At 38.8% G+C, this 22611-nt stretch overlaps 1 protein-coding gene across 1 annotated transcript; it reads right to left on the reverse strand.

Annotated features, from left to right (window-relative positions):
- Positions 1-1779: 1779 nt before the first annotated feature.
- Positions 1780-22295, reverse strand: LOC139727369 (uncharacterized). The gene is made up of 16 exons (XM_071638329.1): positions 22168-22295; positions 19552-19672; positions 18324-18467; positions 17762-17836; positions 16975-17127; positions 15795-15933; positions 14771-14829; positions 14200-14265; positions 13067-13132; positions 12327-12434; positions 10905-11062; positions 9851-9938; positions 9078-9173; positions 7940-8048; positions 5891-5975; positions 1780-1834 (listed from the first exon to the last, which is right to left on the reverse strand). Exons 1-16 carry the CDS (start codon positions 22293-22295, stop codon positions 1780-1782), a joined length of 1650 nt encoding a protein of 549 aa, XP_071494430.1.
- Positions 22296-22611: the final 316 nt, after the last annotated feature.

Consider the following 22611-nt stretch of genomic DNA (forward strand, 5'->3'; position numbering starts at 1 on the left):
ACTTCTGACATCAGCATTCTTCGTTCTGGTAGTCCACTGTACTTGTGATATAGGGAGCTCTAGATTTGGGACGCTGACATTTGAGACGATTGCATTAAACGTTCTCCTCTCGGCTCTTCCTGCGTTGTGTTGCAAAGTAGCTTTAAATTATGCAGAGACACAACCCCATATGACAGTGCGTCAGAGTAGCTCTGCGCCCTGAGTTGAGCGGGCGTAAAAATGACCTGATCAGGTAGTGAAAAAGAGAAATATAGCTATAAATAGATCAATTTATTTTGATAAGCAATTTTGCACATGCTCAGAACAGGTATTTTCCTCTACTGAGCATCTGTGTCGTGAAAATCTAAAGCTCCCTATTCTAATCTGCAGCTAGTTTTAAAGAACAGGTACACACAGACATTCCCTTAACTTTTTGTGTTACAAGGAGTCTCTGAAATAACAAATAACCAATCAGACACCACGATTTTTGCTGACACTTTTTTTTTTGCTTTGTTCCCATTCAGTTGATCATTGTACACAGCCGTCAACATCCCTTGCCAGTAGAAACAATAGAGTACACTCAAACAAATGGGTACATTTGTACATGACTCTAAAGGCATTTGTGTGGTAAAGGTAAGAATATGCTGCTTTCGGTGGATGGCTTCGCATGTTGGAAAACTTGCATCATTGCATACAGTACATAAAATTTGTGTAATGAATACAGCGTATGGCGAAAGAATACATTCACGATTTGGACGGCATCATTTATACACTTGTAGGCCATGATACTGTATGAGCTGAAATTTTCGCGAATTGCTACATGTAGGACATTTTCACGTGTTGTTAATTTCGCGGTTGCGAGGGTCTAACTGAACTTAGCTATTCGAGCATTGTTATTTTCTCGTGTTGTTATTTTCGCGGTTCAAAGGCAATTCGCGAAATTCGCGAAAAATAAAACCTCCGCGAAAATTTCAGCTCGTACAGTATATGCCCAAAGTAAATACATGTACAAGTATTCTATAATATATTTTCATATATACATTAGTTACAAGGATCAGGATAAAGATATTTGTGATACACTATACAGTAGCTGAGTTCAGAATGATTGGATCAATAAATAGGCTTCGTCAACTTTGACTTGTTTGACTTGTTTACATTAGTGAAGAATGATCAATCTCCTGCAATTTACTAGGATGAAAATGCATGGAGAAGTTGTAGAGATTCCTGTGCATACCATAAATATTAAGTACCATTGTGTGTAGCACAGATATAAATGACAGATTTACAACCGACTTTTCCTCCGAGTCCCAACAACAAATCTGAGAGGATTGAGCAGTCACAAAATGACCACTAACAGTCACATTTTCAAGCAAGTCCTGCAAAAATCTAGTGGTGACAAAGTTCTTGATAGACTTTGTTATGACGGTCAGCAGTCAAGACATCTTTGTACCGCAACAGTCTTTCAATGGTCACTCAGCTTGGTCTACGAGTAAAATAGGGTACATCCTTGCGTGGTTTCACCACTGTGTACATAGCACAGGGCTGGTTAAGAGATATTGGCCTTGTAAAGCAAATACTGGTATTCAGTGATCGAGTGTGCAGTTATCACTGTTGAACCAAGGATAGAGTTATTGTTTCAGATGAATATGATCTATTCCCTATTGTGCCTTCAGCATCTTACAAGGTCAAGAGAGTGCATCTTAAATCCTCGGTGCACATGAATACTATCATCATTGTGGGGATGTCGCCATAACACTGCCCATAATATGTAGGATGCGGTCAGTGAATTAAAAAGGACTCTCACGATGCTATCATCAGCTGATTGGTAGAGGGCGGTCTGCTGTCTTCTAGCCACCTGCGAATGGTAAAACAAACAAGAAGGCGGAAATGCAGATTCAGTACCTTCGTGCCCAGGTCAGATCATAGGGCTCAATGCCATGGTTTGTTTCAGCTCACAACGTTAGGTGCACAAGGAATGGAGTGATACAGGGCTGTGAATACTTGAGGGGGAATGTGCAAGTGAGTATCAAGGGAAAGAGCTACTGTAATCAACTTTGCAAATGCATGTACTGGTGCTGGGAAAGGGGCATTTCAAAAACATGATTTAATTTGAGGTTAAGTGACAGATCCAACATAACTCACTAACAGGTGCATGGGAGAGAAATGATGTTATGCTTGAGAACAAGGGAACTACATGAGTGAAGAAACAAACCCGTGAAGCAATCGGCCAATCGTCTAACGGTTGATCACAGTGGCTAGTATTTTCGTCAAATTTTCTATGTGCTTGTAAATATCTGTAAATAAATTGTATTATAATGTAAATAGCACCAGTCTGCAAGAATCTTCAGTCTATTGAAGGAGGCAGACTTAATCAGAAGAAGAAGAAGAAGAAGAGACTGAGATGCATGACGGACAAAAGAGATGATGTACATAGAGACAAAGTGAGAATAGAAAGGGTCAACATGGGACAAGAAGTAGAGAATAGCAGATGTCACAATGCCAGCTGAAGAGTCTGCCTGTAGGTTTGTTTGTTTTTTATTGCTATCATGTTGACCTTCTTCATATTGACGATGCAATCTCTGTCAAATGCTGATCTTCACTCTCAGTATTTCAGACAAGGATGTCCACAATTAAACAATGAGGGGATATAGGACAGACCAACAGTTAGAAAGGCAGAGGGAAGAAAAGCAGTACCTCAGGGAATATGAAGTATGCACACAGTCCCGCAAGGAGAAAGCAGGGATTGGTAGGGTCAAGGCTTTGATGCATGTGAGAGATGATGATTAGATTGAGACAGAATGACTGGTAAAGGATGACACATTGAAAAAGTGTGAAATAAACATTGGCAAACAAAAGGATTCATAGATGATGGTAGAGGCCAGTAACAAACAGAAACACAGGGCATGGGAAGTGTGGTACACTGCGACGAAGAAGCTGAGCAGACACAAACAGCACATTCATTCATTCATGAGGTTGGACATAGTAGAGGATACACAGTATCATCAAAACTGGAGGGGGGGGGGGGAGATGTAAGGGTCACAGTTCACTGAACATACTAAAGATGGCAACTACTCTTTAATCAGATATACCAAGTTTCAGTGGTACGCCATTATGAAGAGAGTGGATGTAGCAGGACCTTGTTCCAACACGAAAAAAGTCATTTTGCTGGTCCCAGCTCTGTTTTGTTTTTGCTTTTTAACTCTGATGTAAAAATCTTGATTTGAGGTAAATATCATGGATCTGAGCCCTTGCTGTAACAATCTTCCCCAGCAATTTCAGAGCATGAATGTAAAAAAATAGATTCGAGGACAGCGATAGAGGACAGAAAGATTGACCAGTGATAAAAGTGACCAGTGGCAAGAGAGAAGCCAGGGTGAAAAACAGAGAAACAAAGAAACAAAGAGATGACGTGCTTTGAAAACTAGCAAAGAATAGGTGCAGTGAATTAGTAAAGCTTTTGCAGATATGAATGATACAAGCAGACACACACAGGTATGCAATGGTGAAGAATGTGGGAGACACAGATAATGCCATTTATTGCTGATACAACACAAGTCAGGTTGCATAATATCCATGAGTTAATCTCTGAACTACATTGTGCAGAAAATCACATGACTGATCAACAGACTTAACGGATGAATGAGTTGAGGTGACATGGTGCAACATGCAGACACATTTACAAGGTAAAGCTGACAGTGGTTTATTTTTAGCAGAGAAGCTGACACATAATGACTGGGCAGGTGTATTAGTATGCATTCCTCTACTGTACTGATAGATCCACATACACATGTATATTTCTCACAACAATTGAAAATCTATTTATGAGACAGTACTTAGATTAAGAAAAAAAAAAAGGAAAAAGGAAGTGATATGTGGTATATGAAAAATCAGGGACCGTATTCTGAGGGCTTATTAAGTGTCTGATTAGCACTTAATTAGCGAATCGGTATTCTGAGAGCTTAATTAAGTAGAGGGTTTATTATAACTACCATGACAACAAGCGTTTTGGCGGGAAAGTCTTACGCTCTTGCACGTATCAATGCGCGTACACCTCTGAGAGGACTTAATCACAGAGTTAATTACAAATCGGTATTCTGAGCGTGTAATTAAGTATGAAAGTTAATGGATAACTTAATGATACCAAAGAGTGTCATTAACTACTCCGATATCACGCATTACAGAGTTTTTTCTCGGCCACGACGATGCTTGCGATATGGTAACCGAGGTAACCGAGGAGCGGTTGAGTCTTGTTGTCATGGTATCCGTAGAATTCAGAGAAAAAATAAATATAGGCAATCTTCGGGGAATTTTGTCATTTTATGTGAGCTCTTCGCGTGAAGGGTTGTAATCAAAGACCGCAGTGTGCGTATGGAGCTCTTGCGTTGTAATTACAGGGGGTGTGTGGAGGAGCGCGCATTGAGGGCATATTTGCGCGCATGATCATCATTTTGGCTTCTAACAACGCGTCTGATTGGATGGAATAACAATTAGATGGGAGGAACCTAAGATAATTATAGGGGACTTAATCGTACCTTAATTACGTCCTCCGAATACCGATTTTGCCCATGATTAAGGGCCTATTAACTTCTCGACATAATTACGAAGTTAATTACAGACTTAATTACGACCTCAGAATACCACCCCAGTAATCATACAATAATTGTGCACGATACAAACGAGGTAATACTGTAAAGCAAGACATTTTTGCAGCATGAATTTTTTTGTGTGATTTGGAGCAGACTGCTTTTTTTTTTTGCTTTTTTTTTTGCAGCATGAAATTTTTGAGAATTGCTACTGGCATTCTTCAGTGCATAACATGCAGACAAGAAATTTCACATGTATTCTAATTTCACAAATTTTGGTTCACATGAAATTCAAAAAATTAAATTGTATGCAAAAATTTCTGGCTTTACAGCTATCATTTTTCAAATATACACTACTTGCATGTTATTAAGTCATAAAATAGGCACTATAGGTAATCTCATCTCAGCTATGTCATTGAGATGTTGCTAGCTCAGTATCATTCATTGGTGTCGCACACAAGAATACCAAGAAAGTGATTCTTTTCTTCATGTGCCTGAGTAGGGTGAACTTTCTCTGCCCTTAAAGTAAAGATGCAAAGGAAACATGATATTCTTGGTATCTCTTCAACAAAGTCGTGGAGAAATTGGTGCTTTTTGAAAGTGATAGCAAGTGCTATACAACAGAACATAGCAGTCACAGTGCAGAGACAACTGTTTTTGTTTTGTTTATATACATTTATTTGTCATTTTATGACTGTGATACTCACATGGTCATGTTTAGTTTGTTTTGTTTTCATTTCTCCGAGACCTCTGGCATTTTTTTCACCTTCTTTTTCAGGAGAAATATGATCTCTAAAATGTCTTAACTCTGTCTCTGAGGTTTAATTTTAGATTCTAATCAAATATACACTGTATATATGACTACTGTACTTTAATCTAGATCACCAAAGAAAGAATATCAGGGTAATACAAATTTCCAAAAAGACATACAAAAAAAGTGAATTAAATCAATACCACTGAAATCCAAGCATACGATCTCCTAGATGTTACAGAATTACATTTGTTAAAAGCATCAGGGTCATAAATCTATTGAATAGAAATTGTTCACACACAGTAGCATTAGACACTTTAATCGCTAGGCAGGACAAAACTCTAAGTTATCCCATCGGATGAAAAGAACATGGCATGACTGATGTAGAAAGATTTTCACTAATTTTGGATGCAAATTGTGAGCTACACTGCCACACATAAAATCACAAGCCTCAACACTCATTAATCCTACACTACAAGATAGTCCTATCTCTTGAGTTGAGTTCTCCATCGCTAAAAACATACTTTAGCTTGTTTGGAAAGCAAGTAACTAATTTCTGGATGGCTAGCACTCTCACCTTGGAGGAGGAGGGGTAGGGAGGGGCACAAAGTTTCCATCAGCATCGACCTCAGGGTCCTCGTTGGGACCAACAATCTGGGATTCTGTGTAGAGATTGGAGTAATTAACATAGATAACAGTTTACTCTCTCATGGTATCAGTGGATTTCAATCATTAATGAAAGTCTCCATAACACAGACATTTGTCTTCATCCAAATTAAGAAAGATTGATGTATGTGATATTTTTAATGACAATGATGAGAAAAATATGATTGCTGCATGAATATAAAACGGTAACATGTTAGAGTATGACCATAGGAATAACGTGATAGGCAAATGATTTTCAAGTATGTCCACTGCAAATCTTTCCTACATGATGAAAAGCGTTTTAAAAACTGGAAAGAAAACTAAAAGAGAACTTTTCCGCTAATTACTGGTCAACAATAATCTCCTGCTTGGTTAAGCGACAGCAAAGATTCCTTCAACATCCACACACACTTGTAAAACATTCACAAAGTACAACTAGTTTTGGAGTAGAAAAAACTAGAAATGTCGCTATGGCGACTGATGCCTCCGCCATAATGCATGATTCTCCCAATAGGTGTATAGTACAATGTCTTCACAATGTGTGATGACAGTTTCACATAACTGGCAAAATATTGAAATGACAGGTTTGTCAGAAATATCTTGAATGTTCACTTTCCTTGAACTGGGTTTGCTATAATTGTCTAAGAGTGGAGGTACACATATTTGGGGAATTGAGAATTTTTACTTGACTTCTGACCGACCCTTTTATAAGTTTATGCATTGAGTAATTTCTAAGGTATGAAGAAAGAGTGTAACTACAGAACAAAATAGATTTTTTTTTTTTTTTTTTTTTGGGGGGGGGGGCATTAAAACCTGGCCTTTGACCCTTAACCTTTGACCTTCTGGCTGGAAATTTCCCAGAGAATCTCCATTAGGTAATGCATGTATATATTAAGTTTTAAAACTAATAATGCAAGCATTGCATAAAGTATATGAGGGAAATAGTAAAATTTTGAGGAGTTGACCTTGACCTTTGACCCCCTGACTATTGACCCATGACCCCTAAATTCCCTAGATAATCCCTGCCAGTCAGTACATGCATATGTACCAAGTTCCATGAAGATACATTGAACCACTTGCGACAAAAGTGATATTGCAACATTTTCACCTAACCTTTGACCTTTTGACCTTTGACCTTATGACATGAAACTCTCTCTGGAGAATCTTTACGCAGTAGTACATGTCTACACTAAGTTTCAAGAAAATACCTTCGGGCATTGCATAGATATGGGGGAAATAGCAACATTTTTAGCATTTGACCTTCACCTTTTGACCTTTGACCTCTTGCCAATGTCACTAAAATCTACTCAACTAATTGCCCCATCATACATCATCCTTGGACCAAGTTTGGTGAAAGCTGCTTCATCCAGTTTTGAGTTATCACTTAAACAGATAAATTTTAGGATTTGACCTTGATCTTTGACCTTTGACCTCTGTCTGATTTCACTAAAAAACTAATCAAGTAATTGTCCTATCATACATCATCCTCCAACAAAGTTTGGTGAAATTTGCTCGATCCAGTCTTGAGTTATCGCATAAACGGACACAATTTCATGATTTGACCTTGACCTTTCACCTTTGGCCTTTGGCCAATTTCACCCAAAATCTAATCAAGTAATTGCCCCATCATACTTTATACTTGGACCAAGTCTGGTAAAATTCCAGTCAATATTACTCAAGTTATCGCGTAAACGAAAGCGGACAGACGTACGTACGGACTTACGTACAGACGGACGGACGGACGGTCGGACAACCCGAAAACATAATGCCTCTGGCACCACTTTGTGGCGGAGGCATAAAAATAAGATCACAAAATGATGATGAATTGGTTTGGTTTAAAACATATTATGTTCTACAAGGTTCACTCTTGAAAAGTTGTCGTTTTTTACTCCTTTGTTTGTTTGTTGTTGTTTTGCTTTGTTTTTCTTTGGCGAGCCGGTTGCCAAGTACAGAAGACAGAACTATAGGAACATGCCCTTACCAGCAACAGAGAAGAGATCTACACCCCTTCCTGGTGGAGGTGACACTGTGTAGGCTGACATGACCTCCATCTTTCGGTCCCTGGCTGTGTTGATCTGGCCAATTCCAGGCTGAGGAAAGAATGAAGGTGAACAAGGATAGCATAGAAGAAATGACAGAGACAAGACAAGGACCTGCAAAACAGCGTATGTACACACACACATTATGGATTTAGTCACAGAGATGGTAGCAGAAAGCCAATACAGGCCAAATCATGCAGTAATTTGGGGCATTACTGTAGACGCCATATATTTCGCAAGTCTAAATTTTTCGCGAATCGGGAATTCCCGACGATTTCGCGAGTGGTTAAATTCGCGATCGTGGAGTCCTGCACTGAACGGAGAAATGTACACGTGTTCCTCACATCCACATAGAGATCAGAGTCAATATTTTTGCATGTCTTTAATTTCTCGAATAGCACCTGTCTTGCAAAATTCGCGAAAATAAAAAACTCACGAAATATTTGGCGTATACAGTAGTTTGCCCTCACAAATCTGATTGAAGGTCCATTTGAAATGGTCAATCATTTGATGTCTAATATACATTTGGGACTTTTAAAAGTAGAAGGCCACATACTCTGACCTTCAAAGAAGTCCATGATTACAACTTATTTATCTGATTACTGTTTATCCTTCCAGCATTGTCATATAAGCCACTGACCATGACACTGATTTCTAGATCAATTATTCTAGAAACAGAAATGTTGACATTTGAACATTCTGAGACCATCTTAATCATATTCAGTCAGGCTATACGCTCATCATACGGATGAATACATCCGGTGAGAATGAGAAGGGTGTTAAGTTTCCGCTATACCCTTAGTGCTCGAGGCAACTTAACACCCCTCTCATTCTCAACAAATTAATTTTTCTATCGCACTATCATATGGTTGTCCATATTCCCAGAGTGAAAGAGAATGTACATATGTATTCAACTGCTGCTATTCAGTATGTCTGGCTACGTGCAAACAAACAACTTGGGTTCAAAGTTAAAACACAAGTACTGGTAGTTGTTTTCTGGATTGGTCATTGATTGCACACATGTAATGGGATGACATGTCTTGACAATTTCTGATATTTCATGGAGAGTTCATTACATACCAGGGGTGGGTGTGGTCCTTTGTGTTTGGTGGGTGCAGGTAGGGTGGGTTGGGGCTGAATGGCTACGCTCTTGGTCAAACTGCCTGGTTCATCACTCTGTGGGGGAGAAAGGAAAGGATTCAGGGGCTAGCATACTAGCACTCTCAGCTCATGCACTATTCATGTACAAGGTGGGACAAAGGTCAGGCACCCAGTGACAATTTTCACACACATGTACAATTCTGGTGCAATTCATCAAGATAATTTTTGTCATTTATTTTCTCTGTTCTCGACATTGTCGAAACTGTTTATAAATCTAAATATGATAATGATATCGCTTTTTAAAGCACAGAACCTACATATATACATTCTTCTGCACTACAAGAGCTCCTGATATGCTCAACAATAATGAACAGTCAGATGAAAAAAAAATGTTTCAAGTTTTTATTAAAAAACTGCTACAGCTGGGGATTTCCCAATTTCTGATGGTAAGTCATCTTAACCCGTTGAGGATGGACTGATTTTGCTACAAGACGTATTTTCCAGAGACACCTGCTCGAGTATACTCGTGACTCGTCCTCAACAGGTTAATGTTGTGTTAACGGGTCTTAAGTGGGACACGGAAACGAAAAACCCCATACTTATTCCACAAAGGACTAATGAAATTTAGGGTATAGTCCTTCGAAGGTCAAGGGCATTTGCCAAGGACATTACAATATATTTGTGAAAACATGAAAATGTATTTATCATGTATACTGAGCGCCATGAAGCACATTTCACACAGAGGTACTTACAGCATACATGACAGTGGCATGATGGAGGGTAGCAGCCTGCTTCTGTAACGTTTGCCTCAGGTAGCTCTCGTCTTTCAGTGCATACATACTGCAAGATATACCAAGATAATCACATGAGTTTTCCTCTCCCAATGATATACTTCAATGAAAATAAATGTAAATCAACGAAATCCCCCCCACCAAAAAAACAAACAAACCCACTTCATGATTCCCATTTTGACTTGTAGCCTGGACAAGCGCAATCTGTATAAATAGCTTAAACTTTTAGGTCCAAACAGAAAGAAAAGTTATCACAATAGGCAAGGAAAAAAACAACAACAACAATAAAACAAAACTACAATTGAACCTCTCTTATCCGGCCTCCCTTTATCTGGATCTCTCTATTATACAGACGCAATCTCGTCGTGATTTTTTTTTTTCATAATTACAGGAGGAAAGGAGGATTCCCAACTCCTTGACAACTCCTACCCAAACACGCATGAATTACATATTACTTCCAACATGATTAACATACATTACATCAAATTTCCTTCCAAATTGCTTACCTTCAGACATTTCAACATCCCCAAACATCCCCAAATGTAACAATGAAAAGGTTGCAGGATACACATTACTACATTGTGGTACTACAATGGGCTACATCAGTACATGTGTATGTATATGTACATGTATAAAGCAAGTCTCCCATATCCGGCCAAATCCCTTATCCGGATGAGCCCCGGTCCCGACTTGTCCGGATACGAGAGGTTCAACTGTATAAGCATATCACCAACAAGTCAATTGACTCTTCAAATCAGAATTTTGCAGGTTATGAAATGTGTATATCAGAGTCAGTTGAGGAGTGTACACTGAAAGAGAAGAAAAGAATCAATTCAGTAGAAAAATGCAGAAACTAGCTGAAAGTCTGAAGAAGATGATACAGCAAATATCAAGCAATATAAAAATTTCATTGTATGGCATGTTGTTGGGCAAAGCTTTTAAAATGACATTGCAACAGTTGCACCAATGATGAAAATATGACTGCAGATATAATGGGACACAAAAGACAGCTCACCTCCTCTGTAGCACGGTGAATTTCTTCTCCCATAGCTTTGTGCTCCTAGCCAGCTCCTTCTTCAGCCGGGCAATCTCTGATCGGAGGTGCTTCTCCAGTCTGCCCAGCTTGGAGATCTCCTCCCCTGACTCCGCCTCTTTTGTCTTGGTGGCTTCTTCCTGATTGGGTCAGTCCAGGTCAAAGGTCAAAAAAAGTTTGCATCTCAAATTACAAAGCGGTTCTCCTGTTTCTGTTCCAGTGTTTTGCTACTTTTATTCTTTGTTTATCTTTTCTTCGCAGAAAAACATATAATTTGCCCATCAACAAACATTTCAGCATTTTTCCCTCAAGATATAACGTAGATGATGCATGCAGTGTCAAACAGTTTGAAATGATCCAGACCTTCCTATAAAAGAACACTAATAAGATATGATGCTTAAAGTTGTATCATTTCATGCAGTTCCATGGATGAACTGAATGAGCCGTAAAAACATGCTGAAGATCATGTACTCACAAAGCCGTGAATACGAAATAGGACATTGATTATGAAATAAACATTTGTGAGAGATAATATACCTTACATATCAGAGCTTTCTGAGTCCAACTTTTCTAATTATTAATCAGAAAAAAAAAAAAACGGTTCTTACAAGTTTTGTCAAACATTACCTCAATATAATCATATATCATGCAATGTCTTCTTGGGGATAAATACGAGATGAATCCTTACTTTGTTTCTATCAACATTTAAATTTAGTGCGCTGATTCATGGTATAATATCTCACATTTGGTGTCTGAGATGTAAATATGTTTTGCACTTTTTCAAAAGGCTCTGACAACACAAAATACCTCCAACCTATCTGGCACTTCCAAACCATACTTTCTTCATTTGGATGAAGACAACTCAAAGTAACTATAAGGGCTCGGCACTAACTCTTTTCTATGGTGGCTCGTTTGGGTCACTTAAATCACTGAATTCAACATTTTGGTGGCCTGTATGAAAGAAATGTAGTGGCCAACAAAAAAAGAAGAAGTAAAAATCCATTTAAAGGATAGCATTTTTGCAAAATTAGTGGCCCGACATAAATTTTTAGTGGCTCCGGGGCATCGCTTATGTTGAGTCCCGACTATGGTAAAAAGATAGCATACAAGAAGACAGCACTAGGAGTGGTCACCTAAAAACAATGGACTATTTCTGTGGAGTTCAAAGTAGAGACTTGAAAAGGCCCATGAGGAAACAATAAACAAAAGTAAATCTGAACAGGTGCAAGTGATTTCAGATGCACATGGTCCCATGGAGTACCTGGTGTTTGATTTGCAAAATCCTGATACAGAAACCAACCAGCAAGGACTGTGTCAGGTAATATGATAGTGAGTAAATGAATGGAAAGAAAGAAGAAGAAAACATAAAAGAAATCAACAGTATGATGAGGAATGGAACCATACCTGCTCCTGGATGGCTTTGGCCTGCTTTTCCTTCTCTCTCAGCAACTTTAGCTTTTCTTCCTCCGCCTTCTGGGACTCTGCTGCATGCTGCTTGGCAAGGTTTAGCATCTGGAAGGAACAAGACAACACACCTCTTCACAATCCTCTTGCCTTGAGAGTTAATGTAAACTTTCCACTAATGTGACATATCCTAAAGGAGAATCTCAATGGCAGATGTAGTGGGCAAAATTCATGACCCCCAATTTCGATATTGCAAGAATGGAGAATGGTATATTTCATTTCATTTGTTTTATTTCTTTCTACAATCTGATATAAAAGATATACTACTTGAAACTGAGAAACACATCCATAAAGTAAAAAAAAAGAGAGAAAGCAACAACAAGTATGACAACAACATCAGGATTACATAACAAGATACATCTTTTAACAATGGTTGAAAAGTAGGAAAAAACAAGCAAGCAAAACAACAAACGGAGGAAAAGCTAATTCAAAAGTGCCATGGATCTTGACATTCTAAAGGCTTTGGAAGCAAGTTTAATCAGAAGTAATGAAAAATTCTTGGTTGAAAACTGGCACGCCAAATTGTAAATAATGGTGAAGTACATTAACTTTTTGTTTTTCTTCACATTTGCTCTGTTCTCATCTTTTCTCACGGAAGAGCAAGGTCACTTTTCATAAATGATTGCTGTCCTCTCCCCAATAGAAAACATAAAATGGAAAAAGAAGGGGACAAAACTCACTTCATCTCTTGATTTCTTCATCTTATCCTGCATCTCCTTCTCCATCGACAGCCGCTGCTTCTCCGCCTGACAGAAGACAACAATGAAAACAAAACCCAAACCGAAATCAAATCATTATGACTGACGAAGTACCGATGTCTTCTTTCACTCATCTTTTCTGTATCTCCAGCTCTTTCTCTATCACTCTCACCTCTAGTTCAATTTAGGCTATTTTCTACTGTCCTCTTTGATAGTTATGAAAAAAGAAGAAGGCATAATTCCAAAATAAAAATCTTCCAAGGTTTCCAGGTCAATGCTGAAGCTGGCACTTATTAATAACATGACACTGCTACACAATTTGGTCATCATCTGAATACCATCAAATTTGTAGTTGACTTCATGTATGTGTTACTTTGGGCTGCAATCGGGATACTTTTGCTCTCATTCTTCCCAAAGCTTTCCATAGAGAAAGCAAGATTGCATAACAGTATTGGTGGAGATGAGAATTGGGCTTTTAACTTTTTGCATGATACCAAGAAAACACTTATGAAATAGTTTATTGATGAAAATCGAGTATGGAATGACTGAAACATCCAAAAACAAAGTAAAACAAGGTGATCGTAATAAAAGGTAGGTCCCACACTTTATTAGAATTGCTCTGTTTTGGATATCTTGGCAATTTCAAAACCAATTTTCATCAAATAAAAGTTGAATTCCTCATGGAATTACATGTTCTTTCATCTCATTATCTCACCAAGAAGTGTTAGAAACCTGAAATTAGGTCTCCACCAAAACTATATGATCCCTTCAACTTTCTATGTGACATGTGCATCATTATAATTTGCCAAGTTTCTTCACCAGCATTCAGTAAGTAATCCATTAAAACTCTGCCAAGCAGCCTTAACAATGGCAAGCCCACCCAGATGGTGTAGCAATATGTCTCACAACAGCAGGTGGAGCTTCCAAAAGGAAGGCCATGGTGACAAGATATGGATTAGGGGGATTAGGCAATCCCCTTCATTAACATCTTGATATCCAGACACATGTGCCAATTGGCGAAGAAGGCAGGCCAATGTTGTGTGCTAATCACTGCATAAAGCACAGTAAGAGTAAGGGCCAAGAAAAAGGTCAGCCAGACTGCTTTCTGAACTCACCTGTCTTTTCAGTGATGCCATTTCTTGCACAGCTGTCGCCTTGGCTTCTTCCAACTCCTTTAGAAGCTGTTCAGAAGAGAGAAAGAGAGAGAGAGAGAGAAGAATATATATCTAAACTACCCTTGTACTTTCAAATGGCACAGTTATAAAAATTTCATGGTCAGACAAGCCTGTAAAATAAATTTGCTTTAAAGCCATGGTATAATTTTGGGTTTGGCAAAGCATTCACAGAAAAACTGTTCAAACTTTGCAGTGATCCATTATTAGTTTCAATAAAATAAAGACTGCTCTACATGAAATGTATACAATTCAACAGTCAAGCTGTAACTCTGATATACTCATGACCCTATTCAAAACCACCAGTATACAATTTTCAAATGTATAAAACTTTCAAATTATCACAGTTGCAAGAAAAAAAAAATTGTGCTCACATGCTTGAACAAATAGAAAACCAAGAAACTCTACTCTTGACAATACTTTTGTCATTACTATGAAGCAGGAGGGTGACAATGCAGATAACCAGGAATGGTAAACTATTGTTTTCCTGCTCTATATCGTATTCTCAACTCACCTGTTTTATGTGAATCCTCTCTCTCTCAAGATCTTTGTTCAGTCTCTCCATGTCTCGATCTGAAAAAATAAAAAATGATGTGAAACATGGACTTCTATAATGCCCTCACATCTCCATTCACAACAATTAACACAGGAAGCTCAATTACAGTCTCTAAGTCAAAGCACCCTCTCAGAATATATGGTTTTGATTCCATTTGACACATCTATTACCTAGCTGCTTATCATGATTTCTAGCATATGATGTGGGGACATCATCATTTGCATCCACTGAAGACCCGTTCAAACCTTTGATACAGGAATTGAAAAGACTCAAGGGCAAAACCTTGTAATCTAAAGTTAAATCCCAAACCAGGAGTGCCAATCTCTCTAGATAAAAGAGGAAAAAAAAGGTACTGATGCACACTTAGACAAATTAATTTGAAGGCATAATCATATTTTAGTTTGAAAATGGGTAAACTGCACATATCAAGCATGCTGAATTAAGATGATTAAAAAACATATGATTTTGTGTTTGATGGAGAAAAACAAAACTCATACTAAATGCTGTAGAAACATAATAGTTGACAGTTCTGCAACATCAACATATGCTATAAAAACCAGTTCCCTTTCCCTCATCCCCTCCCCCCCCCCCCCTGAAAAGATGAAGAAATATTCAAACAAAATTAAATCTACATGAAAGCCCATATCAACAGTCACACAGATTAAACAGTGTGCAGCTGGGTGTACCATCATTATTTTCTACATGAATGCTGTCCAGAAGGTAAAGTGGGCTAGTGTCCAATGAATATCGAAGACGGGTATCCACAAAGTTTATTTGTCTAATAGGGAAAGCATCCAACAAAGCTAGTATCATGAAACATGCGGTTAAAGAATCAAAACTGGGCCTGGGAAGCAGGCAAGGAAGAGGTCAAGAGTTGCAGTAAATGTGATGAAATGAGAGTCACTAAAAGAGAAATAGCGAAGTGGACCTGGGCAAGAGGAAGGAAGACGACAGCAAGATGGTAAGAGTGATGGGAGCTTACTGAGTTCTTCGATCAATTCATCCTTTCCATCCAGTGCTGACTCTAAGCCATCGATCTTCCTCTTCATGACAGTCATCTCATCCTTCAGTCCTTCCAGCTCATAGACAGCACTGGGAGTGGACGCTTCACTTCTTGGTGCCTGACACATAAAGAAGAAGTTTCACATGTTTGCAGTTAATACCTGGATGATGTAACATTAGCCCCAGTCTGACTATTTGACACTACATGTAGTATCACCGTCCGGTATTTTGCTTCACGTAGTTTGGGCAGTCTCACAGTAAATTTCTCATGAACTTATGCACTGGGAGTGGACGCTTCACTTCTTGGTGCCTGATACATGGACAATTTTCACATGTTTGCAGTTAATGCCTGGATGATGTAACATTAGCCCCAGTCTGACTACTTGAAACTACACGTAGTTTCACCATCCACTATTTTGCTTCACATACAACGTAGTTCGGGCAGTCTAGCAGCAAATTTCTCATTAGCTTATGCCGAAATGTCCCGCAAAACTATCGGCAGGTACATGGGAAGCGTCTCACTTCTGGTGAATCTATGAGCAGTTGTGTGTCATGTGGCCAGGCAAGGCTGAAATTTTGAGAAGTCTGTCAAGTGATTAGATCCATTTTATATTATTTACACACAATATCCACTGTTTACCTGTGTGGAGCATGTATGTGACTGACCAAAAATCTATGGGTAGTTTTGCATCACTCAAACTAGGGGTAATTTTGTTTGCAGTGTAATTGAAATTATGGGAAGTTATCAGGAAGTTAACCATGCATAGCTTTGTGTGGTCTGACTGGGGGTTTTGGCAGTGAGTTGTCAATGTAGCTTGACAGAAAGAGCGGAGAAAGCTAGATTAGAGGATGAAACTAACCCACATTTTAAAAATCTTTTCATTAACATGAATATAGCGCTCTTACATAAGCCGCGAATATACATTTCATACACATCCGTGTTACCAGTGTCACAATCTTTTCAGTAGGTGCGTTTGCAAAACTATGGTACCGAATGTAAGCAGGAATGAATGGCTCATAGATTGATTGACTTAACATAGTTTCTTAGACGACGGTGAAAACTCATGCAGAAATGCACACACAAATTTCACTCAGCATCACTACATTGCAACAACGAGGGAGAGAGAGTATCATTATTTCGTCTCCGAGGAGGTTCTCACATTGGCTTGCTGCTCCAGCTGCATCCTCAGCATGTCGATGATGCCTTCCTGGGATGCCACCTGGTTCTGGAGAGCCTTGTAGTCCTCCAAGAGGGCCGCGTTCTGTCCCGACTGCTTCTTCAACTCCGCATTCATCTTCTTGCTGGCGTGGTTCTACAGAATGGGAAGTTTAAGAGTGGATCATGTCGATTCTTTAAAAAATAATAAACATTTATGCACACATATTATTAGTAAGATGGAACAAACACTGATAGGACAAAAGAACCAAAGATTACCATGATGTAGGTGTGTACAGAAGTCAAGAAGGTTGTGTGAATCTGCCAGATTGAAAAACTGACAATTACGGTGGCAAATCCATTGCACAAACAGTGTGCCCTTCTTGACGGCTTCTTATCATAGCAAATAATAAATCTGTGAATATGATTCTTTCTCTCACAGAATGTTTCAATGCTGGAATTGGTTGCTCAAACACCGGATGTTCAATGATTGTCAATTTTGTAAACAATATAAGTGGGGCTTTCTCTAATCCCGTTGACAGAATGGACTCTTTGGAAATAAAGTCTAAATTCTTATGGGATCACATTTTAAGGGCAAAAGTTTGATTCTTGGTGGAGAAAAAACCAACCAACAAAAAAAGGAAAACACACAAAAACAAAAAAAAAATGGTCAAGAAAACTGAAAATGTTATATTTGGAATAGGACCTCTGTGTATTACATCTCATCTATTTCTGTCTACATGGACACATGTTGACAGATAAACTGCAAGAAATCAGGGAAAGATACTCACCTTCCATTCATGAGCAATCTTTGAAATAGCATTGGCGAGCTGCTGTCGGAAACTTCTCCTCACGATCTCCACCCTCTGAAGGAGAGGAAGAAAATCATGGTGAGAATGAATAAAGGTACCATACCGTATCAACAATGTGGTAAGGAAACTTGATAGGACTTTTGTGGGACAAATGTTAAGCTTTCAGAAACAGGAACAAACAGAGTATACAAGAAGCAAATGGATTTGATGATTCATCTGTATGCTGAATTACTATCTTCATGAAAGGCTACACCCAAGCGAGTTTGGGATGATCACTAATTAATATAATGGCTCATTGGCTCCCTATCCCATAAAAGAAGAAATTGAGGAAACTGAAGAGACAAACAAGTCTGAATGGAAAGAAAATAACATAACCTGGCAGTGAAACAATAAAATGCGACAAAGTAATTGTCATAGTGGTTCCGTTTCTTTTGCATTCTGTTTATTTTACTTTCCGAAAAGAGTTCTGCTTTCCCCTTCTCTTCTCATCTCCTTCGCACCATTGTGATGTTGTCAATTGAGTATCAAAGTTTGCTAGTACCTCCCTGTGGGCTTTCTCCAAGATCTCCACATGTTCGTTGATCCTGCAGTACATGTCTAGGGCCTTCTCCTGCAACTTGTTCTCATAGTCCGCCCGCATCACCTGCTTTGCTACAGCCAGCTCTCTCTTCAGCTCTTTAGATTCCTAGTTATTTCATTCCAGACAAAAATGAGAAAAGAAGTAATAAGTGAATCATACCTACAACCTTAATGATTAATGATTGACTTTACTAATTACCCCTATCCATTTATGCAGCTGCAGCTTTTAAGTCTTTAAATTCACATCTCTGGATTGATTTCATGTCAATGTGTTGTGTGAACCATCCTCCTCTGCAACTTGCCAGCTACCACTCTATAAAATCCCAGGACCAAGAGATATCATAGTTTATACAGAGTCCCTCTACAATGTTTGGTATTGCTTTGCACTTCAAGATACTTTTGCATGATAAACTACAATGTAGAAAAGCACTCCAAGAGCGCAGACCTCCACCAAGCAGCTAATTTGCACCCCAGGGAATAATTTTCAAACTCAAATTTGATTAGCAATTTCAGCTGATGAAAAATATCTTCAATGATATCTTGTACACTTCTATGTAAGAAAACTGCTACACAAAAGTTAGTTTGTGTAGCAGTGGTGTAAAAATGCATAGCAAATTGCAATGCGATATCAGGAAAATTATTCCCTGCACCCATACACACATGCTAAAAATCATCCCATTTCCCAGTATAAAAGCCTTTTGTTTACGTCATCAGCATCTAGTTGCTCAGTGCCTTGCCCAAGCAGAGCACACACTTTACAGCGTGTATTCAAATCTCCAATAACCTAAACCTTGAACTCCCAGGTTCATTGACCCTGTCATCTGTTTCTTGTGTCATTATCAAATTTTCCTGCAAGTTTCACCCAAATCCGCCCACAACTTTATTTTGCACACAGACAACAAACAAACAAGCAAACCAATGGCAATAAAAACATAACCTCCTTCCTTGGCAGAGGTAACAAAGTGGGGGAAAAAAATAATGAGGAAAGTGCCATTCTCACCTTATAAATGCATGGGGGAATTTAGGTCATTCTAGTAATACACATCATTATCAACAATGTCAGTACCCTGATTTTATCCTACATTATCCTACACTGCAAATGCTCGATGAAGAAAACTGTTTGTGCCAGAAGAAGATGCAGCAAGGGAATGCCATTACTTGTAAGCATATCCATTATATGTAACTCATACCTTGAGCAGGGTTTGTAAGACAACAGTCATCTGCTTCAGCTCCAGAATCTCTGACTCCACCGTCTGAGCAGCTCTGTCTTGCCGGAAGAAACCAACTTTCTGTTGGTCTGCGATGGATGGCCTGAAGTAAGAAGAGAATATGTACTGATAAGTTGAGAACTGGGAGGCACTTCATGAAGCATTTTGTCTGACAACTTGTCGGACAAATTTGCTCTCAGCCAATCAGATGCAAGGTTTTCAGCAGCTTTTAACAGTTTGTCAGACGAAATATCTGACAAAACGCTTCATGAAATGCCCCCCTGGACACCACACATATTTGAAAGATAACAAATGATACTTCATTGGTCAGCAGTGAGCTTATCAAGCGTAATTGACATTGGGGACACAATGTGAATTATTAAGTCAGCTCTAATCTAAAATAGATGTTCAGGTAGCTCAAGACAAAACCAGATTAAAATATAATACAAACTTGTAGATGTTGGATCTGTTGAACAATACTTGTAGTATGACGCTACTTCTGAAAAGGGGGTGCGGAAGCCTTCCTAATACCCCCACTTATTTTGCCATACCACTCTTGTACACTTTACCGTACTCTTGATAGCTTATGCATGGATGGATGCTGACCTCACCATTGCCAAATATGCCTGTGTGCATGCAACAATGCTCAGAAGCTAACATGAACAAGGGTAAGGTAGTATAGAATGGTATGTCAAAATTATTCAGGGTGGGGGAATATGCAAGTCTTTCCTTCTTTTGTGAGGTACATGTATGAGAAAAAGCTAGTCAGGTGTACAGGGATAAGAAAGACCCTTGATGCAACAACCTGAACTGCAACAGCTCTCACATCTTTATGCCAAGCCCACCAACTACTGTACATTATAATGTAGAACTATTGCAGACAGCAGAACTTTAATAGAATGTGTAGAAGTATTTTCTACAGGTAAAGTCTGAAAAAAAGAATGTTTACTGCTGTACAGCTGCCGAGCTAATATTATCTTTCATCCCAATCAATGGTTCAGAGAGTAAGGTTCCTCACATTCTTCAAAGAAGATGATACTGTCCATTTAAGGCAGTAGAAAAGCTAAAAACAAAACAAAACTAAACAGCTATCATTAAACTAGAAATGCACACCAACCAGTCCCTCAGATAATTTATCAATAAAAATTCTTGTGGCTGTCAGAACATAATTTATATGATGAATCATATCTGACAGTTTCATAGAATTTCACAAGTAATTATTGAAGAAAAGTACATCACAGGTAAATACACATTGTAATTCCTACTCAGAAGTATGTTGATCGCTGGCTGTTGGCATACTTGTAGCATGATGTAGCATGGATGTCATGTACATATAACAATCATAATCGATCATTAATCTGTGTCGTACAGCTGCTATAACCCAAATAATGCATTGGCCAATGCAATTATGCCGAGACAGCTCATCACTGACATATTGTACTTCCCAACTCTGATTTCTCTTTTTCTTTTTTGTTGTTGTCTTTTTGACTTCCAAATTCCACAAAAACTATGTTAATGGTTCATTTAACTTTAAGCATCTTCAACAGTTGTGCAAACTTTGAATTTGATTGACAAACAACAAAATGTATGGTGGGTGGGTTGCATTTCTATATCATGGTTACCCAAACAACATCAGTGGATAGAACATCCAACAGCAGGGGCAGATCCAGGGAGGACCGCAACCGGCGCACGCCCCCCCTTATTTTTTGTTGAAACAAAAGAAATAAAAAGAAAAAAATGGGGGGAGAGGTGCGTGCGCCCCCCCCCCCTTTAATTTTGTAAACACGCCCCCTCTTTACGGAATTCCTGGATCCGCCCCTGCAACAGCATTTGCAAAACAAAAGTGAGCGTGCCGCTGACGCTTCTCTTTCTGGCACTAGCCCCTCATCATAAATTTTAATGTAAAAAAAACAACAACCTTACACTAAGTTACAGTCACAGTACCATATTACATATTAATACACCATTAACGATTCTTCTTTTGACAGTAGACTAGATCCTAATAGGCCCCAACATGGCAATAGACCTTTTCTTATTCTGTTGAGTCTGAAATGAAAGTGAATTTAATTTTGCATTGCTAAATGCGGTAATGCCAAATGATGGTCGCAGCTGATTTCGTAAATTCGAGAAAGGCAACCCTTAAAACTGATATGGGACCTGCCCTGGCTATCATGACGTAAACTTTATGCCCCAGAACATGCAGACAGGTTTAGAAAACAGACACAAAAATTTAGTGTCAGCAGAACATTATTCCCGACGATGAATGAATAGATACTGCATACTAATCTTTCGGTCTAAATTCTTATGATGCAGACAAAGCTGAAAATGAAATGCCAATGCAACGATGCAATGGGTTTACTCGTACAAGTCGTGCAGTGCAGTGCGTGGTGCATTCATATAAAATTTATTCACTTTTGGCAGGGAGGTGGGAAGCACCTCCCTGCTTTTGGTTAGACCTTCGCGTTTTTCACTCTGCCAGCCGCAGCCCAAGCCAAGTCTCTTGGCAGACGCGATCGCGATCGCGACCGACAAAAACGAACTTTTTCCAGGAGTATACTGACATTAAATCTGCATGAAAGTAGCTCTAATTACACTCACTTAATTTCATCAATGTCAAGCCTCGGCTCAGTGAGGTGATACAATCTGGAATCGTCCTCCATCTCTACTGCAGTCATATCTTGAGAAGTTGATCGAGAAGGTCGTCCTACGTTGTTGTCACTCGCCATTTTGTTGTCAAGAAGTTACAACTTTTTCGGCCAAGTAAAAGAAAATAGCGCCACCTAGTGATAGTTTGGTGGTAAGTTTCTTTGCTTCTTCTGCACACATCTTTTCATTTTCTTTATGAACTTCGCACTCTTCTTTTTTCATTTTCTCCTTCTTTATTCTTTCTTCTTTATGAAGGAGATTAATTAGACGCAAACAATTAAGAATTAATCACTTTTGGATGGACAGTCCATTTTCAATCACACCCCCCTTCTACGTGTTTCATGACACTAATCATCCAGGGAGGTGAGACAAGTTATTTCTCCTTGATCTTTTACG

This window comes from Diadema antillarum, unplaced genomic scaffold (genome assembly GCF_040938485.1).
Source record: "Diadema antillarum isolate AM-2024a unplaced genomic scaffold, OU_Dant_1.0 seq00000129_RagTag, whole genome shotgun sequence".
NCBI lineage: Eukaryota > Metazoa > Echinodermata > Echinoidea > Diadematoida > Diadematidae > Diadema > Diadema antillarum.